Here is a 20,368-nt window from a genome sequence, read left to right as displayed (position 1 = left end):
TCCATTGACTTTTATGTTATTTCTCTGGGCTAATGTGTAGTACCAGACTGTGGCAACAAAGGAAGACACCTTTTCTCTGGTCTAGTCCTTCGGTCACCTGTAATCAGCATGTTCAAGCAAGCAAAAGGGCTGTTGCTTGAAACATACACTGAACATAGAAGCACATGGAGGCGTTTTGGTGACTGCTTCTTGGGAGTTAGCAGTAAAAAGGGACATGCACACAGCTTTAATTCTCTCCCAGTATACCTTAAAAGAGAAGCAGGGCAGTATAACCTACACAAACCCCTCTGCTGCCAGAGGTTCTAGAAAGAGACTGATTCTAAGGAGGAAAAAAAAAAAAAACAACCCCTCCCCAGCACACTTGCTAGACCTGCATGACACTTCAGCTAATAGCGTAGAAGAAAATAAAGATGGTCAAACTCAATTCATCTGTTACAAGGACAACATTTTTACTGTTACCATGTTTCATTCCAGCATTGGACTTTGTTGTGCCAGGGTGGAAATGCATCCCTCCAAAAGCAGAATATCCATACGAAGGGTAACTGAACCCTAAAGAAAGGGAAAAGATTAAGAATTATACCCTAAAGCAACCAAAACACCATCTGGAAGAACACTGAACCTAAAGAACTGAAATTTTCTTTCCTACATACCTTCTGCTTTATTCCATCCTACTAAAAAAATTTTCCAAACTGAAGGTGAACTCTCCCCCACTCCCTCAAAAATCCAAAGAAATTCTAGATGGTTGGCTAGTGACACTCTCTAGCTCACCATCCACCAGACCACACAGATGTAGTATCACTAGCATGCTTCATCTAAAACTCAACTGAGAGTTCACAAGCTACCCTTCTGCTTTCAAATCTTTGTGATTACAACAAATTTGTATTCTGGTGTTATGTTATAGATACGCTGTTAGCAAAGCAGGTAACAATTTGAAAACTGCTGCTCTGTTCCCTGCTCTAAAAAAAAGGTTGCAAAGATAGTGTCGTTCAGATGACATCTGCTGATCTACAGGTTTTTAATGCTCTGCTGCAAGAATCAAAGCAATGCTCTTATGATCCTGCATGTCAGATATGCTCTGGCTTCAACAGATAGAGCACAGTCGAAGATTTACTAAATAGTATCTCAATTTTTTTAATAGTTCTTTGCACTAACAGGGTTAATTTGACAAATTCCACTCCTGGTCCCAGAAATAATTAAAAACCTGTTTAATTTTAAGCACCCAAGACGGTACTTAGTTGAGCTGTCCCATGAATTTCAGTGCCTTCAAGGTCCTAGGAAGCAACAAGGCTAAGGTATGATGGATTCTTGACTCAGACTCCCTCAACCAGAACAGTGTTATCTGTTACTTAAAGCTTCAAGGATGAGAAAAATAAAAGTCACCAGGAGCCTTATGTCTAAGTAGGAAAGCAAATGAGCTGATGAAATATTTAGAAAACAAGGAGATGCTTGACTGAAATGAGTGTAACACTGGTACAAAGACAGGAGAGTCAGGTCTCATCTAGCTAGACAACGATGAAATCCTCATCACTTTTTGAAAATCAGAATAAACATCTGTCCTGCTCTCAAAGTAGAACCTCCTCCCCTCTTCACCCAAAACTGCTGCCTTACCAGAGCCAGGACCGCCACCTCCCCCTCCATACATGCCACCACCTCCTGCGCCACTGCCTCCACCATAGCCATCAGAGAAGTTTGGCATAAGCTTCTGTCGCTTCCTTTGCACTTCTTCTTTGTCTGGGTTAGAAGGAATAGGCAGGATAAGGAATCACTCTTACTAGCGACCATGCACAGAACAGGACGTGTATACAGAAAGCATTACTAAAGTTTACTAGTTTATAAAGGAAAACGCAGAGTACTATAGAAGAGTCAACACTCTTCCAGCTCCAAACAACAGAACAACTTTGTATGTAATGGAGCAATGAGAATCCCTGTGAGAAACAAGCTACTGCCAAGTCCCCAGCCAGACCATCAGCATTGCTCAGGCCTGCATGGTCTCTTCAGTTATGTCAGGTGCCTTCTGCTCAGACTGGGAGGAAAACGTGCAGAGATGTCTTAAGAGGGCTCTGAGTGTCCTTCAAAAGTATCTCATGCACTTAGAGCCCTGGAAATCAGTGGCCCCAAATTCCTTCTACGTCTAAGCCAAGTTACAAACTAGCACAAGTGCCCCAAACCACAAACTTGCTCAAGAAAATTTGCCTTTGGGAAATATAAGCACAGGCTCTTCGACTAGGCAAATCTACTTCAGAAACGGACCCTTATGAAAGGGTCAGCAAATCACATGGCACTTTGATTTCCAACAGTGCAGAGTAATCACAGTGTCCTTTGAACTTTTGTTTAAGGGTAAGGATGGCAAGAAATAGTGAAAATAACATTTGCTTGAAATGATTCACCTAAAATATCCGAAAAGCCACCAGAATAAAGATCGCTTATTTTCAGGCAGGACATAATACTGTCAAACCATGCTGACCCACGGTAGGGGGGGAAAAAAAAAAACAACAAACCCTAAATATTTTATAGTGTAAGTACAAAATAATACTTAGTTGCCCTGGAAAGCGAAACACAAAGATTTTAAAGAAGTATCCCAGTGACTGGGGAAAGTGAAAATGTCATGATAAGAGCTACAAAAATAGGGATACAAACATTATAGAGGTTAAAATTCAGTAGAACTGTTGAGGTAAGAACAAAATATCCTTCGTTTATTAAACAATCTAGTAGTTTTCAACAGCCATATGACAAGAAGAAATTTCATGCACAGGCACATCAGTCAGTGCATCAAATGAGACAGCTGAATACATGGAACAGTACACTGAAAAGTACAAGTGCATTATTTCCAGCCATACAAGATCTGTAAGTATGTATGCATGCACACACCAGGCATACTCACACTGACGAGGAGAGAAAACTCTAGAGAGCAATCTAGTCAGAGAAACAAACAAAAAATCCACATACACGTGTGTATGTTTGTGTGAACACTTGCAACAAGGGAAAAAAACCAGTCCCTAAATGGTAATTTCATGATTTGGTTGTGTAGGGTATCCAAAAACGCACATAACAATGTTGAATTAACTTTACTCCATTAAGAGGCACATAAAAGAGGGTTCCTTCAAATCTGGTAACTCTGCTCCACAATTGTATGCCTCACTTTCCATAAAACTTGTACAAAAGACTCCTGAAATCATTACTGATACAATATCCTCCACCAACGCTGGAAGTTTTTTTTGAATGCACACTTTCTGCTATTTTATTATAACAGACATAAAGTAGATTCACTTGGACATCAACTACCGCCCCTCTCTCCTTAGCTGTCCTTAGTCCATTACGATGGCACACACATTTTAGAGAGTTTGACAGGTTGTTGATTTCAACACAGCTCTGAAAGTTCGGCGCTAGGCAGGTAAAACCGTTAAGCAGAAGGATTATTGTCTTAGTACAATGAAACACCAATTCTGACTTGGGTCTCAAGGCATTTCTATATAATTAACATTATTGATATTCAAAACCATGATTGCTGCTGCCATTCACATCAAACATTTCAAAAGTAGACTTTAAAGGGCACAGATCTAAACTTTTCACTAACAACTTAGGAAGCTGGTCTGATGCCAGCTATTCTATTTCTGCTAAGTGACTAACATTTTAATACAAGAGATTGAAACACCACTTTCCCTGCTCTCACAAAAAGTGCCTTGGGCTTATGTAACTAGTACAGGCAATCGGAAAATTCAAAAACATCAGTGAAACTGTGGGGCATGATGGTAAAAGGAAAGAACTGCAAAATACGTACCTTTTCCACCAGATACCAACCAGTCTTAGGTTTAAGGTTTCATCTGAAAGTACTGACAGTAACATGTCCTCAGATACTATTTTGCAGAAACTCAGAGAAGAGAGTGCCATCTGCTGTATGGACAGGCATGCGTGCATATATGAAACTTCCAGGGAGTAAGCCTCACTAGGCAAAGACTCGATTTACTGCCTACCAGTCCAACAAAAAATGTACAAACCCATTACAGAGCTACCACTTTTCATATTAGCTCTGCACAAAACAAGAAGGGAAATATCCTATTTTCTAAAAATAACAAATACCAAAAAAAATCCCTCATCCAAAAAAATTCTAACTTATTAAAAGCATTCCTATGGATTCTGCAGTTTCTGCTTCCAATATATAAAACATTTAATAAATTACCTTTGATTTCCGGATAGTAGAGAAAAGGCTTTGGTTCGCTTGTTTCCAGATCAGATTTCCTACGCAGCTGTACAAATACAGATGCTGGCTTTGTAATATTGACATCTCGATACTTCGGTGTTTTGAAAACAATAGCAAACTGTGAAGGAAACAATGATAAGCACATCTATCATGAAGCATGGGTTTTGATAACTTTGCTTTTACATTTGTGTTATTTTGTAGGAGTTGGTTCACAGCTTGGGAGGTAAAAATTTTTAGCAAAAGGCCGCTACAACAATAAACTTCCATTTTAGTTTCCAGTTGCACTTTTGAGTTTGAGTCCTAAAGGCTTTTGGGAAAGACAGAACTACCACATAAAGTATCACCACATCATATATGTTAGTACTGCATTGTCTGTCCCCTCATCATTTAGCATCTGTACTCTGTGGCTTTCTCAGTGTGTTCACAGGAGCTCTAAGAGCTTTTTATATATCCTATCCCAACTTACACTGCTGCATGTTAAAGCAATGGGTCTGCTTCCCAGTTTCCTTGCACTGTATTCCTAACCTGCCTAGTTACCTAACGTACATCTCTAAAGAACAATTAAGATTGTATTATTATTAGGAAGTAACCAACAAAAGACAAGGTTAGTACATAATACAGATGCTTTCACCTAATTTATTAATGATAATATAATCCTAAATTTACAGAGATGAGAAAATCATTCACAAATGACAAATACTCTGTTACTTACCTGTCTATGTACATCTGTAGGAGAAAAGTCTCCAAAGCCTTCCCACATACCTCCATTCTCATCCTCTTCATAGAAACGTATTTGAATATCATCTGCAAAGAGTGAAAGAAACACTTTTTGGGACATTTGTGCATTTGTTTAACCTTTGGGATGTTTGTGCATTTATTTAACCTTTGGCTAAGTTTATTTCAGATAAAAATCAACATGGTTACATTTTGGCTGGATGATAATATTACAAGAATAATACATGAATTATCTTTATCCATTTTATGAAATCATCATAAATAACCCATTTGTTACATCAATTTTAGATCAGCCTAATTCTAATGACTTCACTGAAACTGCTCTCTATTTACTGAGCAATAAAAGGAGAACTAGGTTCACTACCTCTTCCTATTCTAGGGCGATAAAACATTCCAGAGGAGCTTTATTTGGAACAAACATGTAGGGAGGGGAGAACTTGAAGCGTGAAACGTAGAAACCACCCTCTCTCCTCCAACAGTTTCAGTTCAAAAAACTGTAGCAAAACCTGAAGTGCCACAGTTCAAGTTCCGCTTGCTGCTGGCAGAGTGCCACTTTGAAGCTGCAGCTCAGAGATGGTAAGGGTGTGAGCAAGAAGCACGTCAACAGTGATCCCTCACCCCCCAAACACATAACAGGGCCAGAAACAAAAGATTTGGCTTCTGCTTCTCTAAACAAATTTTCTTTCATTCTCTTTGTATTTATTTATTTGTATTTTTAGGAGAAGCTGGGAAATATCATACAAGCATATTCCTTCCCCAGCACTCCTGGTGAAAAAACACTAGAAAAAGGCTATTTTCTCTTAAGAGTGACTGACGCAGGACAGGCTTTTGGAGCAGACAGACTGCTTCCTCTGATCCACCACCTGCTAGTCTCAAGACTGTGAACCACCACTTCCAGGCCTGCTGTCCTGCATGCTCAAGTTCCTTCAGGCAGGAGGTTTCTGAGAGTGATGAAGTCAGGGGAAACCCCAATCTGGCTGAGGGGAAACCCCACCTCAGGGCTTCCACTGAGTCAGACATTTATTTATTTATTTACCGCACAAGAGTTATGCTTCATCTCAGTCCTTCTGATAGCAGAGGGTATATACACTACTGAAGGAAAACAGTTTTTTCAAAGCCCCCAGAAGCCCCCAAAGCCCTCTCTCTTTCTTAAGTGGTAGAAGAATATTTGCAAGCAAGAGAGGTGGAAAAGGACAGCCTGTATTAACAGAAAATGTCAGCGTGATTTTTAACATCATGTGCAGGGACTGATTCCAAACAGGTGAGAAAGGGGCACCCACTCCACCATACAGTCTATACCAGGGAGTCCCAGGTATTACGTATAGCTGAAAAATGCAAAGGATTTCCCTCGCTCCCATTTTTTTCTTTTTAGTTCAGCCCAAATACTACAACCAACCACATTAACCATTATCTTCCTATCCAAAAACAAAGCATCCAAATCCACACTGCCCAATCCTGACACATTCATAACCATGAGCAGAGATTACCAAAATGAGTCTGTGAGAAGTATCTGTTTACACTGAGTAATCTCTAGCATTAGCATATACATAAAAATGAAGTTACTAGCAGCAGTGCTGAACACATTCAGTTCCCGTCGATGGTTAATAGAGAATGCTCATACTTACTCTTTATAATCAGGAACTTAATCATAAATCAGAAACTTTAGACTAATTCAGAGCAGGTGTTAGTTAATGGAGTCAAATATCACCCAGGACCCACCACCCACAAAAAACCCAGAACATGGGCAACAGCAGAAACTGGAGAACAAAGATGACCATACGGTCTCTGTGGAGGCAACACAAGCTGAATTTGCTTTGCAACAGACTATTTTGATTTAGTTATTTTCTGCACTGCTGGCCTGACTTCCAGAAAGGCCGAGTGCTTACAAATCCTGCTGCACTATCAAGAGCGGGAGAATACTAAGGCAGCACAGCGTGCTTCATGTGTATGCCAGGTGAACACCCTGGTGTGCCTTACAATACTCAGGACTCTTACCTTTCTGAACCTTGTCACAGAGAAGGTAAATCTCTTCCCCTCCTGTTACGCACCCTGCTGTTCTGTCCATTCTTACGATTTTTAAGTTGGAGGCATTGGGAGCTTCTATTGAAAGAAAAGATTAAAAAACCACTTAACTTCATAACAATTTTAGATTTCAAAAAATCCCCAAGCACAACACACAGAAGTTCAATAGAAAGACAAGACTTCAGTACAACTTACTCAAATCTGTCTATGCTTTTTTAAAACATGAATAAATCAACAGTTTTTCATCTGAAAGGCATAATCTTGTATCCTCTAAGCTTTGACTGAACTGTTAGCCATAAAATAAAGCCCTGGCCATTCCAGCACAATTACTGCACTAGTAAAGTAGATGCAGCACTCTGCACTAGTACTAACTTTATGACAAGAGCGCATTACAATAGAACGCAATTTTTGCTTCCCTGCTTTCTTGACAGTGTAACACTCTTGAGAGCCGCTCCCTGGATCTCACTATTTCAATGCAATATGCAATGCTTTGCTTTACCCTCTGGCTTACTTGAAAGCAGCGTCAGTCCTTGGCCAGCATACTGGACTGTAATAAAAAAGCCCTCCTCTACGGATCTTAGTAGAGGCATCAGTGGATACCTACTGATCCCCAAGACAGATCTATCACCTGATAAGTAAAAGCAGCTGTGATAGACAGTTACACTACCACAAGTTGTCTCTGTTCTGTGGAAGAGGCTTGAACAGTGTCAATGAAGACTATTAGAAAAATACCAAAACCCAAGAAAAATATTAACAACAAAGAATTCACCGTGGGAGCTCAGAAACTAGTAACTGACATCTATGTAGGAACTTAAAACAGCAGAGACATACGTACAAAATTTCCCTTTTATCTGTCTCCCTAGTTGGAGTCAAAATTTTGATGGTCAGATTCAGAAGGATAAGATAGCTTCGATTGTTTTTATATGTATGGCTCAATACACACTCTACATCCATTGATGCTTTGTCCTCCTCCTCCTCTTTGCTTTACAAATACTCTCATTATGTAGGGGTGAGATATGAGTAATGAAAACATATGGAATCTGTAATTGTTCTAATGAAAACCAAGATAGCTTAAATACACTGCTTGGTAAATCACTTCAACCTCCAGATGAAAAGATTGTGTTTTCTCATCCAGAACACACAGGTCATGTGTGCCATAAGAACAGGAGGCATCACTTTTCACTCTGAATATATGTAAAATGGCTGTGCTACATTCCCCAATTAGTAGGAAGCAACAGACTGTATTAGAACAGTTGCATTTAATACCTCTTCATCTAGACTTTGTCCTTAGAAAGCAATGATATAGACATGACTGTGGCTCAAAGAAAAAAACTAGCACTTTTCCTGAGTCATTACAGAATGACTATCATGAACATGGTAATCCACAGGTACAGGGAGGAAAACTCATGCAGCAGAAAGGGCTCAGGTAAGATGAGTAAGTATAATCAAAAAGCACAAGGGAAAGCATGAAGTGGAAAGATTTACTTAGGAAAAAGACAAAGAGTGATGTAACAGAAGTATAAAAAATACTGATGGGTCTAAAGTAAATGGTTTGAGAACTCTGGCTGTATTAGTCTTACCAAACAAGGACAAGCAGATCGCCAGCAAAACTGAAAAGTGTCAAATTCTCAACAAAGATTGAAGCAAAGTAAATTTTTCCTCATACTTTATGTGACAAGGCTTTGTCACAGAAAGCAACTGAAAACTCTGCAAAATTCAAGCACTTATGAATGTAACAAGAATTTACAAAATCCTCATAATAAAAGTGGCAGGATTAAACATGCTAACAACAAAACGAAATCTTCCTTTATGGCTTACATCACCATCTATTAAAACCAGAATGATACCATGTGTACTTGGATAGACATGGGGCCAGCTATCCACGGGCTACTTGTTATTGATCAAATAACAAGCAAGCAGCAGGGCTAGATGAGTCTACGTATAGCAATACCTACATATCACTTTTGTATGTACAAAAGTTTACCCCTTATTAAAAAAGTAATTAAACCAAATATACTTACTGCTGTCATATATTGCATCTGATATAACAGGATCAAGTTTCCGTGTGAAACTACCATTACTGTCAGGGAGAAAGGCTGTAAACATAAGACGCACCACGCTGAGATCCATTTCTTTAGTCTGCTGTACTGCTGCCTGACGAATAATTTCTCTTTCTCGTTCTGGAACCGGTAAGTAGACAGAGGAATTAACACGAGGGGTAGGAGATCCATAACAAAACAGAGGAAGCATTTGCCAGACATTACTATCAAAATGAACCCATAACAAGGAAATGTTTTCCTTTTCATTTAGTATCCATTGGCTTCTCTCTTTAAGCAGACAGGAGCAGCTATTCTTGAGATACTGCACTCATCTTGCAGTTTGTGCATCAGATGTTATTTAAGATAAGGTATGTAATTAAGAGACATACAGAAAATTACTATTTTCTGCTCTCAATTTATAAAGGTTGCAAAAAGGACAAAGGCCACCACTAAGTACATTTGAATGCCTGGTACTAGAGTGATAAAGAGAAGGCTGGCCCCTCCATACAGTGTCCAAAAGTAGTGTAGACCACAGGTTTTACAGGGATATGGGTGAAATGCAGCTGAATGAAACAATATTCTAAAAACATAACCCCTAATATAGTTAGGGATATCATGTCTTGCAGCAATAACACAAAATTACTCTTATTTATCAGCTTATTAAATAAGATAAGAGCAATGAAATATAGGTGCAGATGTGGGTACAGGCAGCTATGGAAGGAAGTTGCTCCATTCTCATGTGTGTGTTGACAGCCAAGACTCACTCTTTCAGATTCCCTAAAACACAGCAACAACACACCACCTCTTAAAGCACATGGTCACAGGCTGTTTTCCTACCCAAGGCCTTTTTCTGGCTAAAAATCTGTGTTTTCAGAAGCTAAGTCTGGTTTTAGTAAAAGACTATTAAAAGCAGGCTGTGATTTCTACATACCAGTTAGCTGTCTGTCTCCACATCCTTCTGCCTGCAGATAGCCAAGTTCAGGATGTACCAGCAGTCCTGGGTTGTATCCTTTTTTGCAAGCATCGATCATGCGTGTTTCCAGAGTTTCAAACACTTTCTTCTTTGTGACATGAAGTATTCCAAGATTTGCAAACCTGCCAAATTTTGATCAAGGGGAATATTTCTTAATGCTTTATGCAGGCAGTTTCTCTCTTACCAGAGGCAGCTACAGAACACAAGTCAGTGGAAGGACTCTATAGGCTTTCTTAGGCACTACTAATTCTTGAGGGCAAGTTTTTCAGCAAGAAAAATTCAGCCAAGCTTACAAAACATGTAAAATGTGCACCATTATACAGCAGCAATCATATGGGTGCACGGAATTTTGCCATGGCATAAACAGTAATCTCTTAGGTTTCCAATCTACACTGCGGAAGCAACTTAGACAACATTTGAAAATCTGACTGTCACACTTTGTTCGCTCTGTCTTGGCGATGACATGAATATGCCATTCTATATGGTTGTTATGCAGAGCAACTATTCAGAGTAAGCTCCATCCGTTCAAAATGATTTGGAGAGCAAGCTAAGAAGCTAAAAACAGTGCAACATTTTCCAAAGGAAATGTTTTAAACAAGGCTCTGGACATTCAGTAAGACACTTCAGGTATCTATTTGAATGAAAACTTCCATAATACAAGATCTGCTTTTGTAAAAATCTTCTGACACATTTAAAAATCAATTAGATCTGGAAGTATGAAAACAAGACAATAACTCAGTTTTCATGTGGGTCAATTGAGGATAGGAAAGCTGTTTCTAAACATCTGATGAAAAACAAGACAGGTTAGGAAATGAGCCAAACTTTTCAAGATGAAAAGGAGCGTTTCAAATAAAGCTATTTAAATTGTTGTGCTTGGTAAAGTTAGTGCACTGGGCTTGGACATCAAAAGTAACAGTTTAAAAGAATCTCTCTCTCCCAACCTTCTCAGCTTTTTAAACTTCATCTTCTTCACCAACAAAGACATTCTTGAGATCACAGAATTAAAACTCATAGCCAGCATGAAACCTGATCTAAGCTTGAAAATGTAGACAGGAGCCTCAGCTTCATTTACTGATACAAACAATTACTCTTTTAAATTAAACAAGAACAAACCAACTACAATTCCACTACAATATTACTGCTTTAAACTTAAAAAGTTTGACTCATTTAGTATCTTCATGTTTATACGTGTCTTGCATTAATTTCAAATTTACTAACCCTATTTTCTTAACACTTTTTTCTTCACTATATTCCTATTGGCATATTTCAACAAAAGTAAAATATCGATCAAAACTGTAACAAAAGCTTTTCTTCAGTAATTTTACATTACTCTTTGATTGAAATGACTTACATTTTAAAGACGGGCTTACAGTACAAATTTGGACTGCACACCAAGAGATCGAAACTTTACAAATTCTAAGTGAAAATTACTTGCTTAAACCTATTTAGCTTTCTTAGGGCAAATTCTACAAAGGTAAACAGAAATCCCATTTATTTTTCTATTTAAGATACAAACAAAACACAGATCAGAGCATGAAGACTAGTGCTCCACTTAGCTGCCTCTTAGTAGCATTTTAGTATTGCTTCTTACAGTGTTTATACTTGATTCTCTCTCCCTTAGTCCAGATTTACAAATGAGTTGACAGACTTACCCCACAACCATATCTTTAGGTCCTGCATTAACCGTGCATACTCCGTCTTCACAAAATTTACCCACCAAGCTGTGAGCATGTAAGTGTACATATTTCCCATTAGTAACTAACTGGACGATTACTTTTGCAGGTCCAACATAATTGCAGATCTGTAAATAAATATAAAGAACTGTGGGATTGTTTGCTTGGGGCTTTTTTTAATGAAACAACTAATTATTCCAGTTGAGTATTTTCTGTCGCCTAAGTACAATCAAGCTTACATAGGAGAAATCTGTATGCATTTCCTCATGAAATACAAATGACAAGCTACCTGTAGCAGATCATCAAAAATAAAAGCCACCACTTTTTTTGTAATTAAACTTGACATACAAATTTCAGGAGTAGTGACCAAAGAAGTTAAGAAATAAAACAAAGCTAAAGGAAAGCAACGTTCTGCTTCCCAAATCATGAATCTCAGTTTTACATTCTGGCCAGTTACTCTACATTGCTCTCCTTAAATTTCAATTAGCACATTAATTTCACAATAAACATTGTCACATGTTAAGAAGCATCCAGAAAATGTACGTATTTAATAAAAAAACCTGCATTATTTTGCCCAATTTGAAAACACTTAAAAAATTTTTTAAATATTATGATTGTTTTAAAACATTTTGGCCTCATTACAATGACTCTTCAGGTAGAGATTTTAAAGTGAAAATATTCCATATTCATAGGTATTTTGTTAAGCCAATATGCTACATCAACACATATTACCCAGTCCAGTAAATAGTTCCCTTAAGTGTACATGAGGATATATGCTAAATCCCCCTAAGATTTTGCAAGACTGGATCTACGATAAACTGGGTGCCTTAGTATAGCCACCTCTGGAGGACTACAAAGCTTTTTTTTCCCTGTTATAGTCTCTAATCACCATACATTTTTTAGTAACTTTTAAAATTGTGATGTTAAGTAATGCCTCAAAAACAAACCTAAAATTACTAATAACATACTGTATTGGTAAGTCACTTGTTTTCATATATTATTTAGAACTTTATTTTCTTTCCTCAAAAGTAATACTCTTCAAGTCAGTTATTGGTTACACACCACTCTCAAATTATGCTGAATATAAAATTACCACACTTTTTAAAAAGCAAACATTGCCTTCCCTTCCAATTCACTTAATTAACCCTTTTATCAATGCTGGGGTTTTTTCCCTCCTACTCTAATTTTTCTTCTAATTTGCCTTGGGCAAAGTTCTTTGTATTACAGCAGCTTATAGATCTAATCAAGCAAGGTATTAAAGGATCACGATAAACATTAAAGTGATGAATCAGTGATGAACTGAATACTTAAGGTTATATTGTTGATAAAACGCTGATAACCAGGGATTGCCAGGATTTCATCACATTACTAAATCCTGCTAGCTTCCTTCACTCCAGTTAACCCCTCTCTTGAACCCATTCCATCACAGCTGAAACACTCTGCATACGTACAACGCGTGCCCTCCCTGTCTTCCTATTCATTGCTAAAAGCAAAAAAAATCCCAACTATGAAAAAGCTGTTCCAGGAGGAACAGGTGTGCAAAAGTCCTCTCATTACTCACTGCCTGCTAGTTAACTGTATAATACTCTACTCATGTGCATTTTAGAAGCAGCAGCTCCTGAAATACAAAACGTGGGGTACTCATACTTCTCTCCAGTTTCCAAATTGTAATCCCTCCTGGACTGAAACAATACAGAGATGCAGAATAATCACTGCTTCACTATCTCCACTATTTGCCAGCAGTGAGAAAATGCACGGATTCCTAGGTAACTTTCCCAAAGTCACCTGAAAATAAAAATGATTGTGTTTGGTGCTACGGTCATCATCACTACTACAATTAACTTATCAAGAGGGGAGCTTTTAAAAAATTATTTTCATTTTAATCCCTCACTAAACAAGCCTTTCCCTGCCATAAAGTTCCCAGAACATCTATAGCGTTATATTCATTATGAGTAACATGCATGTTCTAGTGTCACATCAGAAAAGTTCAGGACAATCCTTCATCAGCTGTAGAAACCACAGTGAAACTGTAGGTACGACTGCTGCACGTCAAGGACTTTCCAGCCTCTGAAAGCAGAACATATAACTGCAGCAGTAACCAGATTGCAATCTCCCCCTGTTACTCAGCTCAGCATGATCTTTGTAGTCTCTCTCAGGGGAAAAACAAAAGAGTTCTTAAGACGTAATACCTTATGTAGGTCATAAGGCAAGAAAGAACTATTTTTTGTCATCCAGTCTGATGTCCTATGCTGCAAAAGCTACAGAATGTCCCTGAACTGTTTCCTACCTTATTTCCTATAGACAGACTTTCCTATTTGATTTTGAGACCTTCAGGTTATCTCGGTGCCCAGCAAAATAGCCTCAGTGGTTAAATATCCTTATATATAAATTAAGTCCAAAATAATTTTTCAGTGTCTTTGAATCTTTGATGCCACAATTTCAGAATAACTTAAAATGTATTCTGGCACTAAAATATACACGTTTTATGTAGGAACTTAACACTGTCAAAGGCATTAGGTAGACGGTGTATTACAATGCTGAGTATCTATAGAAACCTGAGGATTATGGTGTTGACACAAAAACATATACTCAAAGTAAGAGGGAGATAGCATGTGGGTGCTGTACTGCTCAAAATCAGAGCTGTGATCTGAAAAAAATAGCTACTGAACTTCAAACCAAAGATAGGGGAGAAAAAAGAAAATAAGGAGTTCCTGGGAAGAACATAGCTGTAATACTTGATTACATCCTGTACTGAAGCAACATTCAATTGATCTAATCTGATAAAAGTTAAAATGCTGCAGGCTCACATTTATCTGCTGTTTCTGTTTGAGAGAGATTTGTCTGAGAGATTAAAAGGACCCTGTGAACTTGAAATCGAGTCAATTTCAAAACAAGAGTTGACATTTTTTTCAATTTCACATCCTCCTGCAATCCAGACCCCAGTCAATTTTTTATAGTTTGTGAAACTTTACAAAAACTTTGTAAGAACATTTTCCTACTTCAAAGATGTTTTTTCCAGTTACTCTTACAAGCAAGAAGTGAAACCAACTGGTCAACGACAGAAAGTAAATCATGGAAAAGACCATGTCAAACCTACAAAGCCAGCAACTACAAAAATACCTATGTTTCTTTCTAATCACTTTGTTATAACAACTATAGCCCCAATCCTGCCTAACTTTCAGCATAACTATTGCTGTCCTCAATACGCACATACAGAAGTGTTCCACAGATAAGGCATCACTCACTCTTTACAAACAGTAAGTTTTCAGAGCAGCATATTTTTTTTTCCGGTTGCTAGTTTAAGACAAAATATTTCAGACGTGGTATGAATCGTTTAGGTGACTGAATACTTACTTAGAGGTTTAAGAATAAGCAATGTAAAGTGATTTAAACCAATAGGAGCTGAAGATCTTCTGATCCTCTGAAAGTGAGGTCACTCTCATGACAAAAATACAGAGTTAAGTGTTCTGCTTTAGGAGCCCAACTAAGGGACTCGGTGCCCCATATTCAGACAAACTAACCATAACGGTATAAAGCACAAATCTCACTGAATTTAGCTTCGGCCGAATTTGGTTCACTACAGATTTTTAAGAAGGGTAAAGATTTATAACAAGAAGTCTGCTCATTCTTGTCTCATGTTTATTCCTTAATTCAGCTGTTAAATGAATTTGTAACTTGTAACCAGTGACCTATCATTATACAATTTAATTCCTATGGAGGGAAAAAAGCAAAGATGCTGCTCCTTCTTCACTAAGGCTCATCAAACAAAGTAACTTGACTAACTTTCCATAAATTCCCCTCCTGAACTTGAAGTATGGGCTGAAATCCCCAATTTCAATACGAATGCTTATCTCCAAATGGAGGTATAATTTAGGATAGCCCCAGGACATGACTGGATGGGCAGTTCTCCTGTTCGGGGCTGCCTAGCTGCCATGCAGCTTCCATTCGCAAGCTGAACTGCACAATGTTCAAACTCTTCGGCACAGAGAAGGTGCTCATTAGGTCGGGCACACCTCTGAGATCGGTAACTCGGTCTCTGGGCTGGAGCTGATCTACATCCAGCTCGAAGACAATAAGCAACTTGAGTTTGCAGCCACCCACATAGATTTGCCCTCAAGGAGATGAAAATTCAGGACACTTCCTTCACACCACTATTTTCAGCAAATTCTTTTCACACCCAAAAGTGGATCAAGAACTTTAGTGTAAAACATGAATATGCCTACGCTAACATCAGTATGCAAGATCAGGACGTACATGGCAAATGCGTAAGAAGGCCAGCAGAAATTTTCTGCACAAGTTTTCTCACAGTTTTTCAAATACATAAAACCAAGCAAATTATGAATAAAAAATTTAGACAGTTAAGTAAGATGGTGACAATATTAGACAATCCAGTTTTATTCTTTCTTCTTATACTATTGATTGTTTTTTCCCCTGGACAAAAAGCTAACGATGAATAAGCAGCTCAGGAGCTTTGATTTCAACTGTTCTAGACAGTAAAAATTTCCAGTATTGTGTTACACTAAGCAGACAAAAATGAAATTTAAATTAAGAATTTTAGGTAGCTTTCCACTGTAATCATGAAACTTGTCATGATATGTAACTTCATTATAACATGTTCAGTATCTACAACTTCTCTGCTCTCCATAACTACATGCAAAGTTACATAAAATCCTCTGAAAACACAAGATGTTTTGTACATGATATTAGGATTACTGTTAGCAAAGACAGGGTTGAACAAAGGAATATAATTCCATAATCCATAAAGATTAATTAATCCAATTTTTGATATTATATAAAAATACTACTGTTATCTAGACTCCATTTGTCATGACTGTGCTGTTAAAACAAGAGGTTTTAAATCAATTCCACCTCGCTGGCCACTGCAGATTTGTCTTAAGTGTAAAGACTGGCATTGCAGAACTAACTCCTGACCTACACCATCTCCTAATATACCATAAAGGAGGTGGTTAAATATGTAATTAACTACCAAAACATCCAAACATCCAACAAACCAAAACTGCTTAGAGACACAGCAAAGTCTTCAGCACTCCAGCCTTTAAACGAAAGATACATCTTTATGTGTTCCAGCTCAGCTACAGATTAGCGACTGGGTGCAGGAAAACAGAAAAGGGTGAAGTTGAACAGTCCACATTATGCAAGAGGTCATATCAGATAAACGTGGGGTTTCTTTGGCCTTCAATCCACAATCCTGTGAAAAGGGAGTAGGGAGACTGCAATACTTTTTTGTGTACTGAAGATGTCTATTTTCAGGACAACCCCTGACAGCTACCGGTAAATTGTATCAGCTTTCTGTGCAGAGTTGGCCAAGCAGAAGAGAGATCCCAGTGTGAGCTGCACTGACCACACCATGGCCAAGGATTAAAGATCTGTCACAAAACCTCCTTTTTACAGTACAGCCAAAGCTCACGCTACTGTCCTTTCACAGCACTGTGATCAACCAATGGAGACTTTATGGTAAAAGTTTACAAGAGTAAAAAAAAAAAAAAAAAAAACCAACAAAAAACCACAACAAAAAATAGCCACCTTCAGTTGTGCTCACCTCACTTACGACAAGGTGAGCACCCTTTAACAAAACAGAAAAGAGACTTACAGGAAAAGGTGTGAAACACTTCTGTCTTTACTGGCACCACTTGAATCAAGAACAGGCACTAACAAGCAATGGCCTTGAGGAATTTACTTGTTGTGTTCCCTTGCCAGCCTCTCCCAGCAGGTGTTGCCATGTGGGGATTTGTACTAGAAAAAAAACCAGATGCACACAGCAGGACGAGAGGGAGGGAGGGGAAAGGGACACATGTGTGTATGTGTGTGGGGAAGCTTTAGATGAAATTAAAATCTGATGATCATTGAAAACAGAAGGTTTGATGGAAAGCCAAAGAACATTTTGCTTTCTAGTTTACTCACGGAGAAATTCCATTTCCTGTATAACTCCTCATTGCATATCTCCTAGTCATGCTATTGTGCAACCCATCACATCTTTAGAAACTATGAGTTGTATTATTATTAATACAGATTGGATTGGAATACAAAGATCTGGCTCAGCTGAGTTAAATTATTTTATATCTGAACATACGAGTGAAATTTCATTCATTGGTTCATCATTACCGTCACAATAGAAAAGGGAAGAAGCAAGTAGATCCTTTGCCTGGGCTAGTAATTTTTCATAGGAGTTTTGCAAGGCTATATGAAATCAGCTTTCCCAGCCTCTTAATTCCCAAGACTAACACCCTAGGCTATCTCAGCCAATGTTGATTATTTTCCATTGAGTCATGCTCATACTGATTCATTATGGAGATGCAACTGTTCCAAACTCCAGCCTTTCTCAAGAACTGCAGAAGAACTACAGGCATACTGCAGAGAAAGCTGAGGAGTGGCACACACCAAGAGACTGATTGCCACTTTTCCCTCCCCTTCTCTCCCCCTAAAGGAGACAGTAAGAGATAACACCAGAATTATGCTCCTCATGAGACAGTCTCTAGTGCAATAGTTCAAAGAGGTAATGAAATAGGGAGACTAAGACTTTCATTAAGTTAAAAAAATACTGAAAAGACACAGTGTATCTTTTCCCCACCTCCATGGAAAAAGAATTTGCTGCAAGAACCATAGGCAAAAACAGTTCTTCTGTAATCCTAGAATGATTAATCACCACTGTTACAACCTTTATATTGTGCTAGCACAGAATGTTTCTTTGATTAGCATCCTTGAATTTCTTCCCGGGAAAAAAAGCCTCAAAAAACCTTCAGCGAACACCTGAACATAATGCTGCTCCTATCAAAATGAGTTTTCCATTGACTTTAAAGGAATTAAGTCCTTAAGAACTGAGTATCCTAGAGACATTGAATAAGGAATAATATGAACAGAAAAAGAAGGAAGCTTAGTAAATAGCATCTTAGAGTGAACTGGAGTAACTGACCAGACTCATGCTTTGCAGTATGCTAGAAGTGGAGTAATTTGAGCAGCTCAGGCCTTGCTTTATGCTAAAACTGCACCTTAAGGAAGAGCTCCATTAGTCTGCACGAGGGCAGCGAGATGGTAAGTGCAGGAAAGCTTACTGCTCAACTGCCGGCAGATAACTCCACAAATCTGAAGACAGTTTCCTTTTCAAAATCAATTACATTTTAAAAGTTGGGATTGAAATGCAGTCAGTCTTGAGTAACTTCATACATTGATATGCAGTAAGGTCCTATACACATACATATGACACATTCATTTCGCAAAATTAATGATTTATGTACTTACTTTGACCTGAGGGTATGATTTTTTGTTCTTTTCACTAGAAGCACCAGGAAGTCCACCATGTGAAGGCCCTTCGCATACGTATCGGAAACGAAACCCCCTCTGTGGAAATAAAGGAAAAGAAACTTGAGAGCTGTTTAGAAACAGAACTAAAAAAATAGTAGCACACACACACAAGACTTGCCCGAACAGCCCACAAACTGAAAAGTTACAACTGTTCATCCTTGAAATGCTGCCTGAGTGCTGGTTAACAAAGCACCACTGAACTGTAGCCCTAGAGGACCTGTTCTATTCTCACATACAGAAGAAACCTGAAATTTTTATTTCAGTGAGTGAAGATATTTTGAAGCAGAGATCTATTTATACTCTCAAAACAAGATAAAAATTAAAAGACAGGGAATGCAAGAGCAGATACTCTCTCCCATCATGACTGCTGCTAGGAAGAGAGAATTGAAGCCAATAATAATCCAGAAAGTCCAAAGAATCAGAGAAAAGGACATGGATGAAACAGAAATGCTTCATGTGAAAGCTGTATCCCTGAGTGGAGTCCAGAAAGAGCACAAAAGCTTCAGGGAACTTTGAATGGCTGGCTTTTCACCTCAGCTACATAAATAGATGTCTAAATATACTTTAGGGAACTGCAGGATATTAGCAGCCACTCAGGTGTCATTTATTCCATGTACAGGTTCCATTTATTCCATTTTTATTTATAAGAAATCCCCTTTACAGGGTAATCTATAACGCACAAAATACGCAACTCTTAAGAACATGTATTTGGTAACTCTAGATCTACTTAACTATATTATTTCACCTGGCTCACAACTTTTAATACTTTCAGATCTATTCCCCAGTTCTGCAATTTCTGGCAAAATCGCTGTCTTGTATAGGGCTCTCAGTGTCTGTCCAAACAGCAGCAGTTGGTGGTGTATCCTTTGTCAAGAATCATTCAGCTTCTAATAGTAGACAACTCTGAATTCAAAAGTCTGTATTAGGTGACAGTGAACAACATGGTTCAAAAATTATTCTGTAATCAGTAGTTTCAACACCTATCTCACTAAAGCCTTTTCAGTTTAAGAACTTGTTTCCCAGCCAAATGTAAAGATCTTTTATTCAGATACTGACCAGTCAATGTAATACATTCTTACGCATGTCTTTGCCTTCCTATGGTGAACTGAGTGACCAGCGTATTGCAAGTGAAGTGCTCAGCTATGATGAGCTTGAACTCAAGTTGTCCAAAAGGCAAAGCAAAGCAACCTCTGCAGTCACGACATATGAGACGACTCAGTCTCTCTTCACCTCTATGCCTTCAATCCAACAGATCCAGCAGTTATCTGTGTGGCCTTCCCCAGCCTATTGCCCTTGCTATCCAAGCTATGTTTTCACACATACAGTCTTACTCCCGCTCAGTTGTCTCTCTGCTCCAAACATGATCACAAGCACAGCACTCTGCTGATGGATCACCCTCATCACCCTG

At 38.4% G+C, this 20,368-nt stretch overlaps 1 protein-coding gene across 6 annotated transcripts in view; it reads right to left on the bottom strand.

Annotated features, from left to right (window-relative positions):
- NFKB1 (nuclear factor kappa B subunit 1) overlaps positions 1 to 20,368 on the bottom strand; it is a 60,795-nt gene that overhangs the window by 17,018 nt on the left and 23,409 nt on the right. For 5 of the 6 annotated variants that reach the window (XM_074823184.1, XM_074823180.1, XM_074823178.1 and 2 more), the window contains 9 exons: positions 18,898 to 18,996; positions 11,620 to 11,768; positions 9,926 to 10,089; positions 8,977 to 9,135; positions 6,929 to 7,033; positions 4,911 to 5,002; positions 4,178 to 4,316; positions 1,609 to 1,731; positions 460 to 549 (listed from right to left, as the gene is read on the bottom strand). In XM_074823184.1, the coding sequence (XP_074679285.1) occupies positions 460 to 549; positions 1,609 to 1,731; positions 4,178 to 4,316; positions 4,911 to 5,002; positions 6,929 to 7,033; positions 8,977 to 9,135; positions 9,926 to 10,089; positions 11,620 to 11,768; positions 18,898 to 18,996 (1,120 nt within the window). The remainder of the gene's footprint in view (positions 1 to 459; positions 550 to 1,608; positions 1,732 to 4,177; positions 4,317 to 4,910; positions 5,003 to 6,928; positions 7,034 to 8,976; positions 9,136 to 9,925; positions 10,090 to 11,619; positions 11,769 to 18,897; positions 18,997 to 20,368) is intronic. The other variant, XM_074823182.1, reaches the window with a different exon arrangement.

Source organism: Strix aluco, chromosome 4 (assembly GCF_031877795.1).
Source record: "Strix aluco isolate bStrAlu1 chromosome 4, bStrAlu1.hap1, whole genome shotgun sequence".
Classification (NCBI taxonomy): domain Eukaryota; kingdom Metazoa; phylum Chordata; class Aves; order Strigiformes; family Strigidae; genus Strix; species Strix aluco.
Note: the sequence above shows the minus strand (reverse complement) of the source record. Positions and strands in the feature narration are given on the sequence as shown.